General features: G+C 45.6%; 2 protein-coding genes across 4 annotated transcripts in view; one reads left to right on the top strand and one right to left on the bottom strand.

Annotated features, from left to right (window-relative positions):
* The window catches only part of SENP5 (SUMO specific peptidase 5), a 41799-nt gene extending 28704 nt beyond the window's left edge, over positions 1-13095 (top strand). For all 3 annotated transcript variants that reach the window (XM_056121127.1, XM_056121129.1, XM_056121126.1), the window contains 5 exons: positions 156-233; positions 4966-5103; positions 7350-7433; positions 8705-8755; positions 9869-13095. In XM_056121127.1, the coding sequence (XP_055977102.1) occupies positions 156-233; positions 4966-5103; positions 7350-7433; positions 8705-8755; positions 9869-9979 (462 nt within the window). In that variant the 3' untranslated portion in view covers positions 9980-13095. The remainder of the gene's footprint in view (positions 1-155; positions 234-4965; positions 5104-7349; positions 7434-8704; positions 8756-9868) is intronic.
* A 378-nt stretch (positions 13096-13473) lies between these two features.
* On the bottom strand, positions 13474-20980 carry NCBP2 (nuclear cap binding protein subunit 2). The gene is made up of 4 exons (XM_056121131.1): positions 20850-20980; positions 16954-17135; positions 15832-15970; positions 13474-15006 (listed from the first exon to the last, which is right to left on the bottom strand). Exons 1-4 carry the CDS (start codon positions 20925-20927, stop codon positions 14935-14937), a joined length of 471 nt encoding a protein of 156 aa, XP_055977106.1. The 5' UTR covers positions 20928-20980; the 3' UTR covers positions 13474-14934.
* Between the last annotated feature and the right edge of the window lie 19 nt (positions 20981-20999).

Here is a 20999-nt window from a genome sequence, read left to right as displayed (position 1 = left end):
TCACCTTTTTTTGTGTACATTTCACTCAAGGATTTTCAAATTTCCATTTCTTTTGATGTTAAATCTGACACAGCATAATGCAATAATAACATAATGCAATAATAATATAACATAATGCCTAATAACACGGTGCTTGCATTTGATGTCTCTTCTAGGTTCACTTTTTCAACAGCTTTTTTCATAGACAGCTTGTAACCAAAGGATATAATGGAGTGAAAAGATGGACTAAAAAGGTACTTTTCTTTCTTTCTTTCTTTCTTTCTTTCTTTCTTTCTTTCTTTCTTTCTTTCTTTCTTTCCTCTCTCCTTCCTTCCCTCCTTCCCTCCTTCCTTCCTTCCTTCCTTCCTTCTTTCCTTCCTCCCTCCCTCCTTCTCTCCCTCCCTCCCACCCTTCCTTCCTTTCCTCCTTCCTTCCTTCCTTCCTTCCTTCTTTCCTTCCTCCCTCCTCTCCCTCCCTCCCCCCCTTCCTTCCTTTCCTCCCTCCTTCCTTCCTTCCTTCCTTCCTTCCTTCCTTCCTTCCTTCCTTCCTTCCTTCCTTCCTTCCGTACATGGGATCACATTTGGGCCATATCTGGCAGTACTCAGGGGTTACTCCTGGCTCTGCACTCAGGAATGACTCCTGACAGTGCTCAGGGACCATATAGGATGCTGGGAATTGAACCCGGGTCAGCTGTATGCAAGGCAAGCACCTGCAGTATCTCTTTGGCTCCCTTTTCTTTTTTATTGTAAATAAAAAATGCATTTGATAATGCATTCCTGTCCTTTGATGAAAGAATAAGAGTTTTAGTGTCAACTTGTTATTAAAGCAGACTTTGTGATGTAGTGCATGGCTTTGGTCGCTTGACTGGTTATTTATGGGGACCGCACTCACTGGAGCTTGGGGAAAACTCCTGGCACAGTGCTCAGGTGCCAGAAACCCGTGCCTCCTGTGTGCAAGGCAAATGCTTCAGGCCCCTAAGATGTCTCCCCAGCCCCATTTCCTTGCTCTTACTTTATTTTTTTTATTTTATTTTGCTTTTGGGGTCACACCAGCGATGCTCAGAGGATACTCCTGGTTCTGCACTGAGGAATTACTTCTGGCGTTGCTTGGGGAACCATATGGGATGCTGGGAATTGAACCCGGGTCGACCACGTGCAAAGCAAACGTCCTACCCGCTGTGCTATCACTCCAGCCCAATTGCTCTTACTTTCTGTATTCAGTCTAAAAAAAAAGTTTACCTCCTATGTTTTCTTGTAATAACTATTTATAGGTTTAGGTTTTATGTTTAGATCTTTGATATACCTTAATTTTTGAGAAAAACATGAGTAAGTGATCAAGGTTGTTTGTTGGGGGCCATACCCAAAGGTGCTCAGGGGCTACTCAGCATGGCGTCAGGGTTACACCTGAGCTCTGGGTACCACCAGTGCCGGGGATTGAACCCCGGTCTCCTGTGTCCAGCACATACATGCAGCCCGTTGAGCTCATTTGGTACATATGGTACTCGTTTTTTCTAGTATCTTTTGCTAAAATGACGTATGTTGGAGAGGTAGTACAGGAGGTTAGGATGCTTGCCTGGCACCGCTGACCCCGGCATCACACACAGGTCCTAAGCACTGCCAGGAGTAAACCCTGAGCACCGCCAGATGTGGAATGGGGAAAAACAAAAGGACTTATTTCCCAGCTTAACACTTTGTTTGGGGTTTTTTTTTATGTCTTTATTTTTGGAGTTTTCTTTTGGGTCACACACAGTAGTGCTCAGGGCTTTCTCCTGGCTCTGCATTCAGGGATCACTCCAGGCAGGACCTGGGCAACCACTTGGGGTGCTAGGGATTGAACCCAGATTGGCTGCATGCAACTTACTGGTTTAAGTTGTTCTAGTGAATTGGGTTAAATTCTTTGCTGAAAGTTTCTAATCATAAATGGATACTGAACTTTTAAAAATATTTTTCTTGCATCTCAGGAAGTGATCCTAAGGTTTTTCATTTTATTTAAAATTTTATTTATTAAAAATATTTTATGAGGGGCTGGAGCGATATAGCACAGTGGGTAGGGCATTTGCCTTGCACGCTGTTGACCCAGGTTCAATTCCCAGCACCCCATATGGTCCCCCAAGCACCGTCAGGAGTAATTCCTGAGTGCACGAGCCAGGAGTAACTCCTGTGCATCGTTGGGTGTGACCTGAAAAAGAAAAAAAGAAAAATTTGAGCCTGACAGTGTTCAAGGGTTCATCAGGGCTTCAGCTGGTAGTGTTTGGGGGCCATGTGATGCTGGAAATTGAACCACCAGACCCCCCCACCCCCCGCCTGATTTTTGTTGTTTTTTTGTTTGGGGGCCATACCCAGTGGTGCTCAGGGCTTATTCTTGGCTCTGCTCTCTCCTGGTGGGGCTCGGGGGATGACGTGTGATGCTGGGAATCCAACCCTGGTTGACCATATGCACTGCACCAACCTACTATACTGTCTCTCTGGCTTCCTGATTTTTTTTATCCTTATTCATTTAATGAGAGCCAAACTGAAAAACTAGCACTTAATCTTGAAATGGCAAGTCTTAAGGCTACTAATGGTTCCTTTCAGGGGTGAGGGTTTTAGAGCCATACCTGGTGGTGCTCAGGCTACTTCTGGCCCTGTTGTGTGCTCAGGGAACCGTGCAGTGCCAGGAATCGAATCTAGATCCCCAGCATGCACTCCAGCCCTTTGAATGGTCTCCCAGCCTGTGATGGGAGGGGTGAGGAGCTCCCCAGAGGGCCTGGGGATAGTCAGTTACTCTGCTGGTGCTTGGGGCCTATGAACATCACCAGAATGATCTGACCAGTAAGTGCAGACCTCCCTTCCAGTGAACTTGACCAGACTTACACCAGAGCCCATGGTCTTAGCTATCATACCGGATTCATGTAAAGCTAGAAGGCAGTAGCTTATGCCTTTCTCTTTGTGTGTAGGGGTGGGGGGTAGGGGAGGCGGCCATGCCTGGCTGCTTAGGGAATACCTGGTGTTTGGGGGCCACTCATGGCTGTGCATGGGGAAACCATATGTGGTACTAGAGATAGACCTTGGTGTCCCGCACGCAAAGCAAGTGTCTCAGCCCATTGCTTTCTCTGACCATAGTGTATGCTGTTTCCTAGTGGCATGATTCCTTCTAAGTGAAATACATGCACCTGAAAATTGTTACTTTTATCACTTGTCATCCGGTTGATCATCAGTTTGCTCGAGCAGGCACCAGTAACAACTCCATTCATCCCTGTCTTGTGCTAGCATAGCCCAGTGGCATATTGGGGCTCTTTCAGGGTGAAGGGAATGAGGCCCATTATTGTTACTGCTTTTGGCATGTCGAATACTCCATGGATAGCTTGCCAGGCTCTGCTGTGCGGGCAGGATACTCTTGGTAGCTTGCTGGGCTCTCTGAGAGGAAATACTGGTGACTCTAGATAACCTTGGGTCAATCGCACGCCCCCCCCGCCCCCCCGTGACAGCTACGACCCATTCGAACGTCTGCCCTATCAACTTTCTTTTTCTTTTTTTTTCTTTTTTTTACAGAGAATGAAATTTATTTATTTTTTAATTGTTAAATTTATTTATTGAATCACCGTGAGAAAAGTTACAAAGCTTTCAGGTTAAAGTCTCAGTCATACAATGATCAAACACCCATCCCTTCACCAGTAATTATTTTTCACCACCAAGAACCCCAATATACCCCCTCCCACCCCTCTCGATGCCTGTGAGGCAGATGATTTCTACTTAACTTTCTCTCTACTTTGATTACATTCATTACTTCGACAAGAGATGCACCATTATTGTTTGGAATTTCCCCCCAACAATCAGAACTGCTGAAAAGGCATTGTGAAATAATTTGTTTTCTATTGCTGTTTATGAAAACCATATGATGATTTTGGATTTCTGATATTTTACTAATTAAGTCTGGAGGGATTTCTACCAAGAGCTGGATAATTACGAGATTGGTTTGTGTGCCTCCAGTGCCATGGCCATGCCAGAGAGCCGCTCATGGGGGGCAACTCGTGGCCTTGGTAGGGCAGGAAGGACATGCCGGTTCCGCCCCCCATCCCATGAGGCTGCAGTTACCCCGTCGCCACCGGCTCATACCTGACTGTCCAATAAGCTCTGAGGTGGTAGCCACCGTGTGCAGGGGTGTGGGGGGTAAGCAGAAGAGACAGACACCCTTTCCCTCCCTGGGGGACATGGCGCTATAATTTAATGCATAGTCCATTCACCTTTCTGCCCACAAGGTGCTGATGCCCTATCAACTTTCGATGGTAGTCTCCATGCCTACCATGGTGACCATGGGTGACGGGGAATCAGGGTTCGATTCCGGAGAGGGAGCCTGAGAAACCTGAAAATTAAATTTAAAAATCAGGAGCTGCTGGGCCAGAAGAGATAGCTCTGAGAGCTAACGCATATGCCTCTCGTGTGACAGGCCTGAGTTCAGTCCCCAGCACAAACACTGGGCTTCCCAGGGGGCAGCTAACCACTGGGCGCCACCTCCAGCAACGTAGTCTGTGAGCTGCTGGGTATGACCCAAACTCCTCCTCCCCCTCCAGAAGAGGCTTAAGGTGCTGCCAAGTCAGGATCAGAACAGTAGTACAGCGGGTAGGGCATCTGTCTTGCATGCGGCTGACCTTGGTTCGATCTGCTGCATCCCCTATAGTCAGTCCCCTGAGCACTGCCAGGCGTCATTCCTGAGTGCAGAGCCAGGAGTAACGAGCATCACCAGGTGTGACCCCCCCACCCAAAAAAAAAAAAAAGAAAAGAAAGGTGCTGCCAAGTCATATCAGGCAGTTAATGAGCCCAGATTTAGCAGAATAAAAGTGCTTTTTTATGCATCCATAGCACCGTAGTTATGAGCACAGCCTTTAGACTGAGATCCACTTCCCGGCCTGGCTTCCCCATTTCCTGTCACTGGGCCGTGCGTGTCTGCTGGGTGCCGGCTTGCACAGCCCGTGGTGAGAGCTGCATTTCTTTGTCTTTTCCCTATTAGGTGGATTTGTTCAAAAAGAGTCTTCTGCTGATTCCAATCCACCTGGAAGTCCACTGGTCTCTCATTACTGTGACTCTCTCTAATCGAATTATTTCATTTTATGATTCCCAAGGCATTCATTTCAAGTTCTGTGTAGAGGTAAGTTCGTGTACTGCCTCATTTCCCTTTTTTCATCCTGTGATTAACCAGGCACTTTCCTAACTCTAGCTAGACTAGCAGAAGTCGGTATCATATAAGTTTCCCCCGCGAAATGCTGGTGTTGCAGAGGAAAGGGCCGTGTGTGGCAGCCTTAAGCTCTCAGGCCCTCTCACCTATCACCCTGGCTGCCTTTCCACAGCACCCCTTAAACCTTTCCCTTAAAACTGTATTGTGAGGGGCTGGAGAGATAGCATAGCGGGTAGGGCATTTGACTTGCACGCGGCCAACCCGGGTGTGATTCCCAGCATCCCATATGGTCCCCTGAGCAACGCCAGGAGTAATTCCTGAGTGCAGAGCCCAGGAGTAAGCCCTGTGCATCCCTGGGTGTGACCCAAAAAGCAAAAAAAAAAAAAAAAAAAAAAGCTGTATTGTGAATGCAAATAAAAATAATTTTACTACTTTCTCTTAAGATTGAGTTAAAATTGGCTTATATATTCAAAATAAGTGCACTTAGAATCACTAGTTATAACTCACAAAAACCAACTGGCAAAATAATAGAATTCAGTTCTAGTATAGTGGAAATCAAAGCAAAAATAATCACTAAGTTCTAATAATCACCAAATTATCCCATACTAACCCATACTAGCAGACATGGTTGGGAAATATAACTAAGATTCCATTTTCCAAGGCAGCAAAGACAAACCCTAATATAAATCCAGAAATAAACCCTAGCAAAAAATGTGAAAGTTAACACTAAAAATCTAAAATATTTAAAGGAAATCTGAATATACAGAAGGATTGGAAAGAGATCACATCACCAGAAGTAACAAGTCTCACAATGGAGACGTTACTTGGCCCGCTCGAGCAAATCGATGAACAACGGGAGGACAGTGCTACCAGAAATAATATAAATGAAAATTAATACTGTATCTGGGTTTATTTATTTTTTGTTTTGTGGGCTATGCTCAGGGTATTTATCCTGCAGTGCTTAGGGCTTACTACAGGCTTTGCACTCAGGGAACACTCCTTGCAGTGCTCAGGGGACCACTCATGGTCCTATGTAGTGTCAAGAATGGAATCCACGTTGGCCACATGCAGGGCACATGCCTTACCCATTGTACTCTCTTGTCTAGCCCTGAATTTCATTTTTTGCCTTTTAGGAATGGTTTGATGATATTCCCTATGTAGGTATAAGGAAACAGGTATTCTATTTTCTGTTGGCGTGTATAAATTGTTATAGCCTTTTAAGGTCAATTGCAATTCTAATCAGGTCTAAGTGCCTTATAAACTAAAAGGATAAATGTCCTACTGTAGACTGGTTTTGTTTCTTGGTATCTGCCCCACAAAAGTGTTCATATATGTATACAAGATGGGACATACCAGTATGTTTATCACAGCATTATTAATAGTGAAACACTAAAAATTTAAAAATTTGAAAGTTTCAATTTAGCTCTCCAAGAGAATAGACTCATGCTTATGCTGTAGTATATATATATTTTTAAGTTGATCACAGAAGTTAGGAAGAATAGAACAGATTTCCATGCCCTGCCATGGGAAGATCACCAGCCCAACTGAATTTTAAAAAGCAAGTTTGCAGGACTCTGTGTTCACAGAGAGAAACCATGTATGCATACAGGTACATATGTGTAGAAACTTGTTCACACACATACATCTACTCACACATCAGCTCTACTTCATCTTCATGAGGGTTAGTTTCTTTGACGTAACTCTGATTTCACCTTAGAGAATGCAGAGAGCTAGGAAAAAGAGGCTGAGAGCCTGAGGGGGAAGTTGGAAACCTCATAGCCTTCATCTTCGTAGAGATTTCAGGAGTGAATGTCTTCATTTAGCACCTATAAAGATTTCACTGTACCTTCCTGGAGCCTGGGGGAGCCTCTGCCCTGGACAGTCTAGGGCTGTAGGAGACTACTAGCTTCGGTGACAGATGTCTGCCATGGGTTCTCCACAGTTGAGGTAGGCAGTCACTGAGGTGTCCCCTCTGTTGTGCCAGTATGTAAGTTTCCAGCTTGGCAGGTGACTTGGTGCTGGAGAAGGCTTACCATCTCACCCAGTCAACGCACGCCAAGTCAGGAAGGTCTAGGTGTATCTTAATGGTACCCGTGCGGCTGGAAATGGCGCTGAGGGGAAGGGCCACAGCCTCCTCTTTGCTTGTCTGCTGTGGGCATGTTCCATTTTCCACCAACTGATGGAACACAGCATCTGTGTTGTGGTTTCTTTTTAACCAGAATATAAGAAAGTATTTGCTGACTGAAGCCAGAGAAAAAAATAGACCTGAATTTCTTCAGGGTTGGCAGACTGCTGTTACAAAGGTAAGTATGTAATACAAATAAAACCCCTGGCATGCCAAGGGGTTGGAATTACCCAGGGGGCTGGGTGTCTGAGAGCCTTTGAAGGCTGGTGACAGAGATTCAGATGCAGAGCCTGAGGGCTGCCTGGAGGCAGCACAGCCCAGTTCAGTATCATCTGCTAGTGCACTTGCAGGTACTCACAGGGCAGCCGCTCATGGAGTGATCGCTCTGTTGGCGGGGAGGGGGGATATAGTTCACGAAGGGGTTTTGCGGGGGGGTTAGTTTTTGGTTTTTTGGTGGCACCTGTCTTTTGCTAGTGCTTTTTTTCCCTGAGAGGCGTGGAGAAATGCGTGAATGCCTGTCTGGACCCGTTAGGGAGGAAGCGCTTCCTTCCAGGCGGTGAGGCCTGAGTCAGCACATACTCAGGCAGCGGCACAGTGTACGGGGGCGGAGTGCCACCGTCTGGCCAGCACTGGGCCCTCTTCAGCTTGGGCAGGGATGATCTCATTTGATCTTCATGCCTCGCAAGGGAGGCGGGTCCGTGGGGCAGAAGCATCCTCCCGATGCCAAGCGCTGAAGCCAGAGCTGCGCTCCCCCGAGGCCACTACAGACAGCACCAGGGCCCGAACTCAGCACCTGGGTCACAGGCAGGCAAGCCCAGGCCTGAACAGGGACACAGATTCATTTCTCCTCCTTGAACAGAACCAAGAACTGATTTGTCAACTTAGGTTTTGTGTGTTAGATAAAAATTTATGCCAGAATTAAATTTGTACATTTTCCGAATTTACTCAGTATCAGAATATCTAGGTATTTTCTTAAATTTAGTCCAGATCTTCCGGTGATCAACATCCTGCCTGATTTCACGATTTCTTTGAGGACTGTAACAGAGTTGTGTATTATGGGATGGAAGGGAAGCAGGACTGTTACCATCCAAGTCATTCAGAATCCAGGCGTTTGTCCTTTGAAACACTCTTACGTTTTTACTCCATTGTTGGTAACTAGTAAAACTGATTTTCCCAGCACAAGATTTAAAATAGAATTTCAGGCGATAGTTTCTGATACGTAGGCAATATTCCATAGATTGTGGTTAGTAGCGCTTTTCTTGTGGTCCAAGGCCTCCATGAACTTAGACACTTAAAATGACTGATGTATACGCCAGCTGCCATGGAGAGACACAAGTGTCTTTTCACCTGCTCTTTTTCATTAAATACTTTTTTCATTAAATACTTTTTCTTATCTGAAGAGGAGTACTTGGTCTTATTTTAATGATGATTCTGTTTTTTTTCCCTTAGTGTATTCCACAACAGAAAAATGACAGTGACTGTGGGGTCTTTGTGCTCCAGGTAATGAAATACTGTTTTTCCAGCACTTGCAATGTATGAATTAGACTTCCTGGGTGGTGGTGAAGGGGTCCTTGGGATTTGCACCTGGCACACAGGCACAGAGGTACAGGTGAACAAACTTTCCTCTCTCCCCATGTTGTTTCAGAGCAGTAGTTCTGTACTTGCAGATGTCATGGTTAGAACTGAGGCAAAAAATTAATGATAATTATCGTCCATATCTTCAGAGTTTCACTAGAGTACCAGAGGCCTTGCTGCTGCAGTGAGCCATACTAGCCACTGACCGGAACTTGCCTGAATCATACAGAACTATATAATTTAGCCTTTGGCAAATGATTTTTAACTACAGAGTAAAACTAGACTTTTGGGGGGGTCAGAGTAATATAGTACAGTGGGTAAGAACTTGCCTTGCTTAATCCCAAAGCAGGCTCAACCCCCAGCATCCCATATAGTCCCCTAAACACCGGGAGTAAGCCCCGAGCCCAAAAACAAAACTCGTCCTTGGGGGTGAGAGCTATACCCAGTGAAGTCCAAGAGCTGGGGCCACTCCTCAGGGGGTCCATGCGGAGCTGGGGTGCTGACCCAAGGCCTGGCGCACATAAAGCATGTGCTGCCACCTGAGCCGCATTCTGGGCCCCCCGAGTAAATTTTAAATAAGGCTCAGAATAATCCGCTCTTGCTGTAGGTTCCCTTAGTCACCAGAAAGGCTGTTGATATGTTCTGCTTTATGAATGGTCTTTGACCCATGCTTTGGAAAGATACACATGCAGACATTTGCAAAACGCGTCGGAGATGGGCTCATTCGCTTGACTCCCGAATGTCTGGGGTAAAAGAATCCAAATTCTCACGAGCATATTGGATCGCAGCGGGCTGCTCCTTTGGGATTGGAAACACTTTGGCGCCTTGTGCGTCTCACCCGACTGTCCGGCAAGGGAAGGGGGGAGCCCAAGCTCCCTGCTTGCCTGAATACTTGACCTGAGTTGAGAAATGTTTTCCCACAGTGTTTTCCGTATCTGTAAACTCTAAAATGCTGCCTTAGACCCCATCCTAGTAGGTGAAATGTGCCGGGTCCGTGCACGAGCCCGCGGGTCACTTCTGTTTCTGGGACCTTTGCAGTACTGCAAGTGCCTCGCCTTAGAGCAGCCTTTCCAGTTCTCCCAAGAAGATATGCCCCGCGTGCGGAAGCGGATTTACAAGGAACTGTGTGAGTGCCGGCTCATGGACTGAAGCCAGCAGGGGCTCTAGGAGGTCTGACCAAGTTGGAGCAGATGGTTCGTTACTTGAATCTCCACTTATTTGAATTTTTACAGAGATTTCAGATCGGTGGTATTGGGCCACTATTGTTACCTCAAATTTTATTTTATTTTTTGCCCTTACTCATTACTCTAGTTACCATGTACTATTTTTTATGTTCAGTTTTATTTCATTTTTAATTTTATGGATTCCGTGTGTTCCCCACCCCTCATATTTAATATTTATTATCCAAGCGCATGCATATAGACAGAGCATGCAGTGCAGAGTATTAAAAAAAAAGCAGCCTAGTAGATTTGGTGCAGCTTTTGAAACTTAGATGTGAATTGATAACAGGTTTTAAATTTAAATCCAGAACCTAAAAATACCGGATGTTTTTGATAACGTGTAATTCTAAGAATAGATGTTCCCTGGGGCCTAAGTGGTTTTGACTAGTCCAGTACTGTCTTACCAGCAGCACCTTTCACTGACTTCCCTCTCACATGAGACTTGGCGAGCGAGTGCACCCCTTCCTCTTGGAGGATGCGAAGGGACTACTGCATTGTTCCTGGAGGCATTCTGTGAGGACAGTGCCCGCATGGAAAGAGCTGATTAAGGTTTGAGGGACGACAACTTGGGGGCCAGTTATCTTAACATGAGAGATCTCAGTCTTCTTAAGAAGAAGGGTGATAAATGCCTAATCTTATAAAGGCTTTTGCTTAGAATTCCCTGCATTTTTCTGGGTTTGGCCTATTAAAAACTTAACATCCATCAAGCTAGTAGTGGTCAAATGAAAATTCAGCCTAAGAATTTTTTGCAAGCTGTTGCTTGTGTTGCCACTCATGTGGAAGAAATGAAGATTTACCAAGTACTTCTATTTCAAGAGTATTTCAGATGTAAACATTCAGAACAAAGACTAACTTCTGGCCTTTTGTTGTGGGGGAAAGGAGAGAGGGAAGGTTGGTTAGGATTCGACTCCACTGGAGTATAAGCAGCTGTTTTATTAGCTTTCCCTCCCTCCCTCATCTGTTCAGGGGTCCTGGCGACACGCAGGCTGCCTCTAGTCTCTGTGACACACTCCCACAAGGGAGTTCTTTCGCTTCTTTCTATGCATCTCATCTGGAGAAAGGCAGAAGCGGCTCTGTCCTTACACTTAGCTGCTTTAGGGTGAAAGTGCATCTTTAATTTACCTTTTTGTGTTATTTGAAAAGGGAAATGAGGAAAGATGCATGTTAAACCTGCTCAATTTTCTAAACCAAGGCAGGTAAAATAAGTGTGTATATAAGCAACTTGGGGCTTGTACAGAAAAATACCAAGTAAATGTCAGAAGATACTTGGATTTATGCTCAATGAGGTGTGGGGCATTGGGAGTTTTTAAAAAAAGGAAAAGAAAAAAAAAGCTCAAACCTGCAGTTCAACTGACCAGAAGGCTGACTGCTGGCAGTGAGGGTGGAGTCAGAACATGTTTACATGCAGGGTTCCTGCCCCAGACATTCCAGCACCAACTCCAGTGTTTACATTGTAAACAACCACCCCCCACCCACCCCAACATTTTCCTAAATTCCCAGGCTCTACTAGTATGAAACCAGGTCAGTATTTCTTACTGTGCTTCAGGTCCTTCAGTAGGCTGAGATTAGAGGCACTTCTTGCTGCTACAGGTAGGGGGCATGTCAGCTTTAGGGAAGATAATTTACAGAGGGGAAGAGTGTCTTAAAGAGTTTCAGATATAATTATGCAACATGCAATTTTTCAAATCTGTGAGAAGCATTAGCCCAATTTTATGTTTTGTAGCTATTCAGAGTGGCCAGTAATAGGCTGTTATCCAGACTGTCTTGTACTTTAGAATTCATACTGTATATCCTCACCGATAGAACCAGGCATGCAGCGACATGAAGAATAGTGTGCTGGCAAGAACCTTCCATGTCAATGCCCAGAGCTTGACTTGCTGTCTCCTGCTATCTGAGAGCTGGTCCTCCACTCAGCACAAAGCAGGGGTGTGCAGAGGGCCTGGGCTGAGCAGTCCCAGGCCTGTGTCATAGGGCACCTGGAGGTACATTAGTCTAAATGTTGGATGTTTTAATGTTTCTGTCATGCAAGGATCTGGGTCTTAGCACACACACACACACACACACACAGTGGCTTTCCCCCTCTCGTGATTTAGCTCTAGACCTCGATTTAGGTCTTTGTACTGATTAACTGCTTCCCTGCAACAAAGACATTTTGGAAGTACAGTCTGGACCACTGGTGGGAGAGACTTGGCACTGAACTACCAGAGTGCCCACAGGTGGGCAGACCTTACTGCTTTTCAGGTTGCGTGCAGGCCTCACACAAACTAAAAGCTGTTTATGATGTGCCTTCAACAAGCTGTTCCGTTCTCTCCATCAGCAAACTCTGCAGGCGAGACTTCTTTCCAGTGATGTCTCCTTTCTCCTTTTGTTAAATCTATAGCAATGAATGTAGATTTAATTCAACTTTTAGTTAAGTTCTGAATCTCAAGGATTATAAAGAAACTGACTTCGAAAGGGAAAAGGCAGCAGTTGCTGCCAAATGATCCCCAAGTCCCTTTTTTAAAAAATTTAACATTTTATTTTCTATGTATCATTGAACAAAAGTAATGCTGGTGATCTTGAATTCATAGTTGGAACAAAGAGTAACAGATCCAACTGGGACACATCCAGCATCGGCTTAAGTTGAACTGCCCACCCCCTCCCTGCATCTGTGCTTCCTGCGATTAGGAAAGGTAACTGGGGCTCTGGCCTTGGCAGACCCTTCAGGCAAGAAACGGTATTAATGGTGTGAATCAGATATACTGACAACCTGCTCTGCTTAATTATGTCAAGAAACTGAACTAATCAGCAACGAGAAGCACTTGCTTTGTTACGTGCTCAGCTCTGCCTCTTGGCCTGTAGATAATTAAGATGACCTAGGAAGTACCATCAGAGAAGTGCTTATTCTTTGAGTGTTACAAAAGCAGATCATACAAGATGTTCACTTAAATGCTATCTCTGGTCAGGAAAAAAATTTATTTAAAGATTGTGATCATGTAAAATTAATCGAACCTTCTAGCAAAAATATTTTTTTGAAAAATAAAACTAAATGCCTTTATAAATGTGTATTCTCTTGTGTTGATTAACGTGCACTGTTTGGCAAGTAGCAGTTCTTCCTAGTAACATCCCGTGATGGCAAGGCTTATTTATGAACAGAACTGGGCCACTCTTAAGCACTCCATCCTTCCAACACAGTTTTCGAGGAAGACAGAAATGTCCTACATCTGTATTCAGTACAAATAGTCACATGTGTGAAATGTGGCTTGTGTGAATGCAGAACTGGATGGTTTAGGTCAAATGGCTGTGTTGCTAATGGCTCATTAACTGTCACATCAAAATGGGTGAATATGCAAATTACGTACAATATTAATTCCACACAAAGCACAAATGTTCGAGAGTAAGATAGTTTCTATGTCCCTCTTTACACAAGTGAGGAAATGGCAATAAGTTGGTCCAACTTTATTGAAATCTATTACAGAAGATACAATTCAAATAGGAACCACTATCTGTGGTTTTAAGGCCTGTAGAAATCTGAGTTGTTTTATTACAAAATAATATAAAAGACATTAATTCAAACTACAGTGTAAAAAGAAACTTTAAAAAAGTATATCATTAAATTAAACATTCGCACTACAACTACAGTTTTAAAAATTCGAATGACCAGTTTGAACGAAAGGAGAAAATTTACACTTAGTGTAACGTGAAAGTTGCTCACATTGAGAGCCTTCAGCCTCCACAGTCACAAACTTGCGCGTGAAAAAAAGTTCACTTTGGGGAAATGATAAAAGACAGGTAGTTTCAATGAGCAAGCATTCACATTAGAGAGGATTCACCTTGCCTTACAATTGGAAATCTACCTTCTCTAAAGTCCCCTCTCTCTGTAAAGACCACCAGCTCGCTGCCATGGCTCTGAAACTCAAAAGTAACATTAGAGAAAAACCAAAACAGAGTTCAGTACGGAAATTTGGCCGAAACACATTTCCCAAGGGAAACACTTCTGTTTTTGTTCAGCATTCTCTCAGCCCTTATGCTGTAAAATCACTCCACTCCTAAGATCGCTCAGAAACTGCGTAAACATGACCCTCACTGCAACCTTCATTTTGCAAAGGCATTGTTTTAGCTTCTTTCCCTGACAGCTTCTTTCCTACCCCTAGTGCTCCTCCCCCACCCAACCAACTTAAAGAACATCTGAGATTCTCATAGTATACACTACCCTTTTTGTCGGTTTGTTGGGTTTTTAATTTTAAAGCTTTGGGTACAACTTATGACTTTTGAAAAGTTGTACTGAGTAAATACCGTTCAAGTTCATCGTCTTAATTTCCCAACAGGTGAAGCACTGGAGTGGGTGATATCTCTGGCATTAAGGCTTACTTTTGCACTAGTTGTTTATGAAGTTCCCTTGGCTCCTAAATTCCGCTTACAGAGCTAGAATACCAACACCGAAAACCAGTTCATCTCTTCAACATCTGTTTCTACTTTGGAGCACAGCTGTGTGGCATAGCAAAACTCCTATCTATTGAACACAGATATATCTCAGGCAAACAAAAAACCACTCCAGACCCAAGTATAGATCAAAAACCTACATGGACTGAAATATGGTAAAAATTTTTCTCATCTTCCTAAAAGAAACACGGTGTTTGGGCCCATAGAGTAATCAACATTACAGAATAAATCTGTTGCCAATCACAATTTTTGACCTGTTATAAAGAAAATTCTTCTGGTAACCTCGCATGGCGCAGATTCTAAGATTTGAAGTTTTCAGAAGAGGACCATTGAAGAGGCTTCCAGCTCAGCAGACACAATGATGAAAGGCTGGTCAAAAGGGCAGGTGTGCAGGCTCTGGGTAACGCATATTAACAAACTCAACAGGCCAAAGGAGAGATTTCACGATGGGTCTCTCACCGCTCACTGGTTCTGGGCCAGTTTTCCATAGCCGCCTCTCCCGGCATCATAGTCCTGCCGGTACTCATCTCGTACCTGATGGGAAAGAACATAGGTTACATTCTCCAGAAAAATGGTGCCACAAATATACTTCCCTCCCATAAATGTCAGGATGTGAATATTCAAGTTGGATTTTTTTGTTGACAGGTAAAATAAATTTCAGTTGCCTTGCAGAGCTAAAATTACCTCATTTCAAAAAGAAAAGCAGGCTTATGTTAATTTGGCACATATCCCAAAGAATATTTAAGTTAGGCTCTTATTTTAAAACAAAAACTTCAAACTATTTTCAGTGCATTGCAGACACTCTTGCAGGTGGAATAAAATGTCGCATGGCAGGACAATAGTGTGCTAGCAGAAATGGAGAGCTCACAACCTACCAGGTCCCTCTAAACTCACTGGGATTAAACTCAATGTCATCTATGTGCAAGACAATCACCCTACCCACTGCACCCTACCCACTACACTTTGGACTCCCAAAGCCCCATTATTAATTAAACATAAAAATCTTTCTTACTAACCATTGTTTCTGACCGACTAAAAGCCAGAGTTAAGAGACACAGTTCTTTTCCAATGAGTCTATACAAAAACATCTGGGGAAAGTGGTCACTCTGGAGGAGGATGGGGTGCAGAAGGAGGTAAAAAGTGCCTGCCACAGAGGCAGGCTGAGTTGGGGAGAGGAGAGGGAAACTGGGGACACTGGAGGGAATTGGACACCGGGAAAGGATTAGTGTCAGGACACTGGACACCTGAAATGCAATCACGAATAGCTTTGTAACTCACAGGGATACAATGAAGCCTGCTGTGGTGTGGGGGGAGAAACACCTCTCTTTAGGGCTGGACTCCCAGGCAAATGTGGCTTACCTGGCCCCCAGACCGCCCACGGCCGTACTGTCTGCCTTCCTTAAAGCCCGCGTCCCAGTCTGTGCGAATGATCCGGTCATCCAGTCGAGTTCCGTTTATGTACCGCATGGCATTTTCTGCATCTGCTCTTGAGTAGTATCTTAAGTACAAAAATTAAGGAATGCTTTATGACATGTTTGCCAGGTTTTTTCAGGGATACAGGAAGTGTACTTCCCCCCCCCCCCGGACCTTTCCACAAGTTGCCCTGGGGTCCCTGGGGTCAGTCTCAGCTTTCACACTGAGTATGGTACTCAGGCCCAGTGGTGGTACAGGCAAGCACTCCAGCTCCCTCGAGACCTTCCTCACCCCTAAAGCTGGCAAAAATTTATACAAACTAATTCAACAGATAAATTTCAAAGACAGTAATAGGCTTGTACAGGCTTATCTAGAAGCACCAAGCAAGTCAAATGTGATACGGCTGCACAGATCGTGAGTTCCTGAACAATTGCATTGAAAATTACTGGGCCCTAGGACTGGAGCAACAGTACAGTGAGTAGGGTGCATGCCCTACATGTGGCCAACCCGGGTTTGATCCCCGGCACCCCATATGGTCCCCTAAGCTTGGCAAAAGCGATTCCTGAGCACAGGGCCAGGAGTAACCCAGGTGTGGCACAAAAACAACAACAAAAAAAGTGATCTAAATTTCTTTTTTTGTTCTTGTTTGGGGGCCAATATCCATGAGGTGCCCAGAGCTTACTCCCTTCTCTGCACTCAGGGATCACTCCTGGTGGTGCTCAAGGGATCATATGCAGCGCTGGGGGTTAAACCAGTTCAGGCATATGCAAAGCATACTCCCTACCTGCTGTACTACTGCTCTGGCCTTGGGAATTTATTTTCAAAACAAACATCTGCATGTTTTTAACACCATGAGACTATATATTCTCGGAAGACTTTTTCTTAAAGCAAGCACGAATTTCAGAGCAGAAGATAACTGCTACCAGCTTTCACACCTCAGAATGAAAACACACTGCTATGAAAAGGAGTTGAGGTAAAGGGGAAGGACTGGCAAACACTCTCATTCTCTTTTTTCAGACAGGGGACCCACCACCTGTCCCACACTGACATGAAACCTGGGAAGGATACTCCACAAAGCAGAACCCACATGCAGTTTTCTTCATTTTATCCAGGCCCATAATGATTTTCTTTATGTCGCCACTTTTGCTGAAGAGTTCATAGATTTGTTCTTCAGTTGTATAAAAGGAAAGGTTTCCAACATACAATGTACAGCTCTTCTTCAGTAATTTTTCCTGTTCTTCATTGTCACCCTAGGATTCAAGTACAGAAAAGTTAAGCAACACCATTGAAGAGTCCTGTGCTAACTAAATCCATATGGGGATCCTCTGGGCACTAATGGATAGGTAATGCTGGCTCAACTTGCTTCACCCTGAAAAGGAGTCTCTGGATGCTGTCTCCGAATGCTTTGAACACGCTGCTCGGATTACTAGGTCTCACGAAATCATATTCAATGACAGAATCGAGAAAGTAAGCATCAAAATTGATGAGGGCAGGCTACAGATGGACAGCGGGTAGGGCACTTGCCTGCACGCAATTAACTAGGCTCAATCCCTGCCACTACCCTCAAACACCTCTAGGAGTTATCGCTGAGCACAGCCAGGTATGCCCCCCTCCCCCCAAAAAAACAAAACCAAATCCCAAACTCTGATGGGGCCAGGGGGAAAGCTAGGAAAGGACCAATGTGCACGTTTTGCATGTATGAGCACCGGGCAGCATCCCTAGTACCACTTAGTTCCCCAAGCACATACAAAAGTAACCTGAACAGCCACATGTGGTCCCTAAGCACTGCCAAGTGAGGCAAAGCACCAAAATGAAATAAACACATCCTCTAACGCATAAAACAAGTATTCCTGCCAGTTAAGCTGTAAATCTCCCACCATCCAAATTATGTTATGTATTGGTTTAGGAGACCATGCAGTGCCAAGGATTGAACCCAGGGATCCAGTAAGCAAAGCCCTCCACGCCTTTAAGTGAGCGCCCAGCCTCAAGTTCCACTTTTTATTATTATATCTTTGGCTTTTGGTTCGCACCCAGTAGAGTTCAGGGCTTATTCCTGATGGGGCTCGGGGCACCATATGAGGTACCAGGGATTTGGGGTCAGTCATGAGCAAGGCAAGCATTTTGCTAGGCTGTATCATCTCTCTAGCCTAACTTAAGGGCTGTGTTTTGGTTTTGGACCACAACCAGCGATGTTCAGGGATCAGTCCTGACATGGCTCAAGAGACTATGGGGTGCTGAGCATCAAATCCGGGTTGACTACATACAAGGCAAACACCCTACCTGCTGTACTATTGCTCTCACCCCGTTAGGCTTTTTTAAGGTAATTAATACATAGACATCAAACCCAAGAAAGAGGTATGTCTGCCAAGATCCTAGTAGGATCAAGGGACTATGAATCACAGACTTATATGAGATCTCACTTACAAAACTGAGTAAGCCTGACAAGCTCCCTGTGACGTATTCGATATGCCAAAATCAGTAACAACAGGTCTCACATGGAGACGTTACTGGGCCTGCTCAAGCAAATCGATGAACAACTACAACAACTACTAGTAGTGCTACTACAACTACAGTGCTCCTGGTCCTAGGAAAGACAAGTAACTTGTCCACGAAAACAGCTACTAATCAATAGTTAGAGCTGGAATGGAAACCCGTTACGATCTACAGCCCCAAACCTATCCACAATCCCATACTGCTTTCAAGTCTGAGGCCAGTGGCCACCAGTGTCTGCCTCCCAGCTTAAGGCGGCCAGGTGGATCTGGGTGCTACCTGTCTGCATTCCCTGATGATGGTCCTGACAGCCCGGCTGTCTGATAACCTGGCATTACGGGTGATTCCTGGCCACACCATAGCCAATGGGTGTGAGCACCAACTATACGGTGCAAATCAGCAAGCACCACAACCAAAAAAAAGATGCTCAAGCACCACACCTGCGGTTCCACTGGCAAGCATGCATGTGACAACCACAGCAACCCCAACCAGAATGTTCTCAACACCAGAACTAAAGGGGCATGACCTGCAGAAACATCACAACCAAACTGCTAGTGTGTGTGTAAGCCCCACCCCCTCTCAGCATAACCACAGGAAAGGCGAGGGAGACCATAGGACATGAGCCACCCTACACAGAGCGGTCAGGGGGCTGGGAGACTGCAGCGCTCACATCCTGAGTTCATTCTAGTACTCTGGAGCCCAAGCGCTGAACCAGGACGCCCACTCTGCTGGGCAGTATTGCCAGGCATGCTCTCCCGGCCTTGGCACCACCGGGAAAGCCAAAAGCAAACAGGTTTCCAAAACTGCACCGAGGCATCAGCGAGAGTACATTTACATTATTACTGCTGGCCTTTGAAAAAGATTGCGGTCAGGAGGCATTTTCTTACTTTTTGCAGAAAATGTAAGTAACAACGAAAGAGAAAACCCATGGCTTTAGACAACAGCGATGTTATTAGTGTAAACTGTAAAACTAGAAATCCTGAGTATCTCACTACATCAAAATAAAGCTACAAACGTCAGACTGCAGAGATGAACTATAACAAGTCTCATCCATTCAGTTTAAACTTTGCATCCATTCAGTTTAAACATGCTTTAGATTCCAGAGGTGGGGCTTTCAACAGAATGCAAACTGTTAAAATGGTAGAAATGAGAATCCTGCCTGCCTGATCCACCATAAGCCTTTAAAAATAGTTGCAGGGGCCAGAGCCATAGTACAGCAGGTAGGGAGTTTGTCTTGCATGCAGCCAACCCAAGTTTAATTCCTGGCATCCCATACAGTCCCCAGAATATTCTGAGTTCAGAGCCAGGAAATCCCCGAACATCGCCAGGTGTGGCCCAAAAACCAAATAAATAAAAGAATAAATAAAAGCACCTGAGGTTGGAGCATGTACAAAGGTTAAGAAATTTGCTTTGCAGTGGCTGCACTGACTGCCAGCCAGGTTCATATCTGGCATTGCATGCGGCCCCCTAAGCACCACCAGGGATCACTCCTGAACACAGAGCCAGGACTGGCTCCTGAGCACCTCAAAGTGTGACCCCCTCCAATAATTAAAACTTACCTGCATTTATTTAACGTGAACCACCATGAGGTACAGTTACAAAGTTGCTCAAGATTGAGTTTCAATGTTTTAATACCCATCCATTCACCAGTGCACACTTACCACCACCAGTGTCCCTAAGCCTGCTTCCTGGGCACTGCGGTTTGCAATACAGCTACTATAAATCATACATATCCCTCTCTACTCCTTTCAGCGCCCACCCAGTTCTTGTCCAGAATGATCGCTTCCTACTACCACTGCCACAGTGGTCCCTTCTCTGTCCTAAAGGCACCTGCACCCACCTTGTTGTTGGTGAGCTTCCTACTAGGAGACAAATCAGCTGCTGAGGGAATGAATTCAGAATCCTCCTCCCTCTGGCCTCAAACAACAGTTCCCTTTTCCTTTCTTGGGGCTACGGGGGGAAGAGGAGATGGGCCACACAGGGCGATGCACAGGGCTTACTCCTGACTGTGCTCAGGGATTCCCCCTGGCAGTGGTGGGGGGACCATAAGGGGCAAGTGACCTACCCGCTGTGCTAACCGCTCTGGCCCCACCCAAGTTCTCCCCCTCTGCTGACAAACCACCTTCCTGGCAGCCCCTGTGCCGCCACAACCCCCTCTCGGCTCCCCCCTTAACCCCGGTGGGGGTGGGGGGCGGGGACTCTCTTCTCGGCATCCTCCGCCCCTGCCATCCTCATTTCTCCCCCCCGGACCGACCCGGGCTGACCCACGTAACAGCAAATACATTAGCCACCGGCCCCGGTGGCGGAATGAAGAGGACGGCTCTCCGGAAAATTAATTTAAAAGGAAAAAAAAAAAAACACTACTCTTCCCGCCCGCACGGCCCGCAGGCCGCCGCGGGAAGACGGAGGCTGGAGGACGACACAAAGGGCGCCGCGGACCCCGCGGCCTCTCCCGGCGGCCCGGCCTCCCTCACCCGGAAGTGCTGGTCCCGGTACTGGCTCAGCTCCACGTAGGAGTCGCTGCGCAGCGCCTTCAGGAGACCCCCAGACATCGTTCCGAGCGCGACGGCGACGCAGCCACTCGTGGGAGCCCCGCGCCTCGGCCTGGCGGAAGCGGAAATGCG

This window comes from Sorex fumeus, unplaced genomic scaffold, assembly GCF_029834395.1.
Source record: "Sorex fumeus unplaced genomic scaffold, SorFum_2.1 ptg000044l, whole genome shotgun sequence".
Taxonomy (NCBI): domain Eukaryota; kingdom Metazoa; phylum Chordata; class Mammalia; order Eulipotyphla; family Soricidae; genus Sorex; species Sorex fumeus.
Note: the sequence above shows the minus strand (reverse complement) of the source record. Positions and strands in the feature narration are given on the sequence as shown.

Excerpts from the sequence above, each read along its gene's own strand:
- NCBP2 (XM_056121131.1), bottom strand. The coding sequence starts at position 20,927 with ATGTCTGGGGGTCTCCTGAAGGCGCTGCGCAGCGACTCCTACGTGGAG. Across the intron at positions 17,136-20,849 it reads ACCGGGACCAGCACTTCCGG|GGTGACAATGAAGAACAGGA; the intron begins GTGAGGGAGGCC and ends CTTGAATCCTAG. Across the intron at positions 15,007-15,831 it reads GTGGGCGGTCTGGGGGCCAG|GTACGAGATGAGTACCGGCA; the intron begins GTAAGCCACATT and ends CTTTCCCATCAG.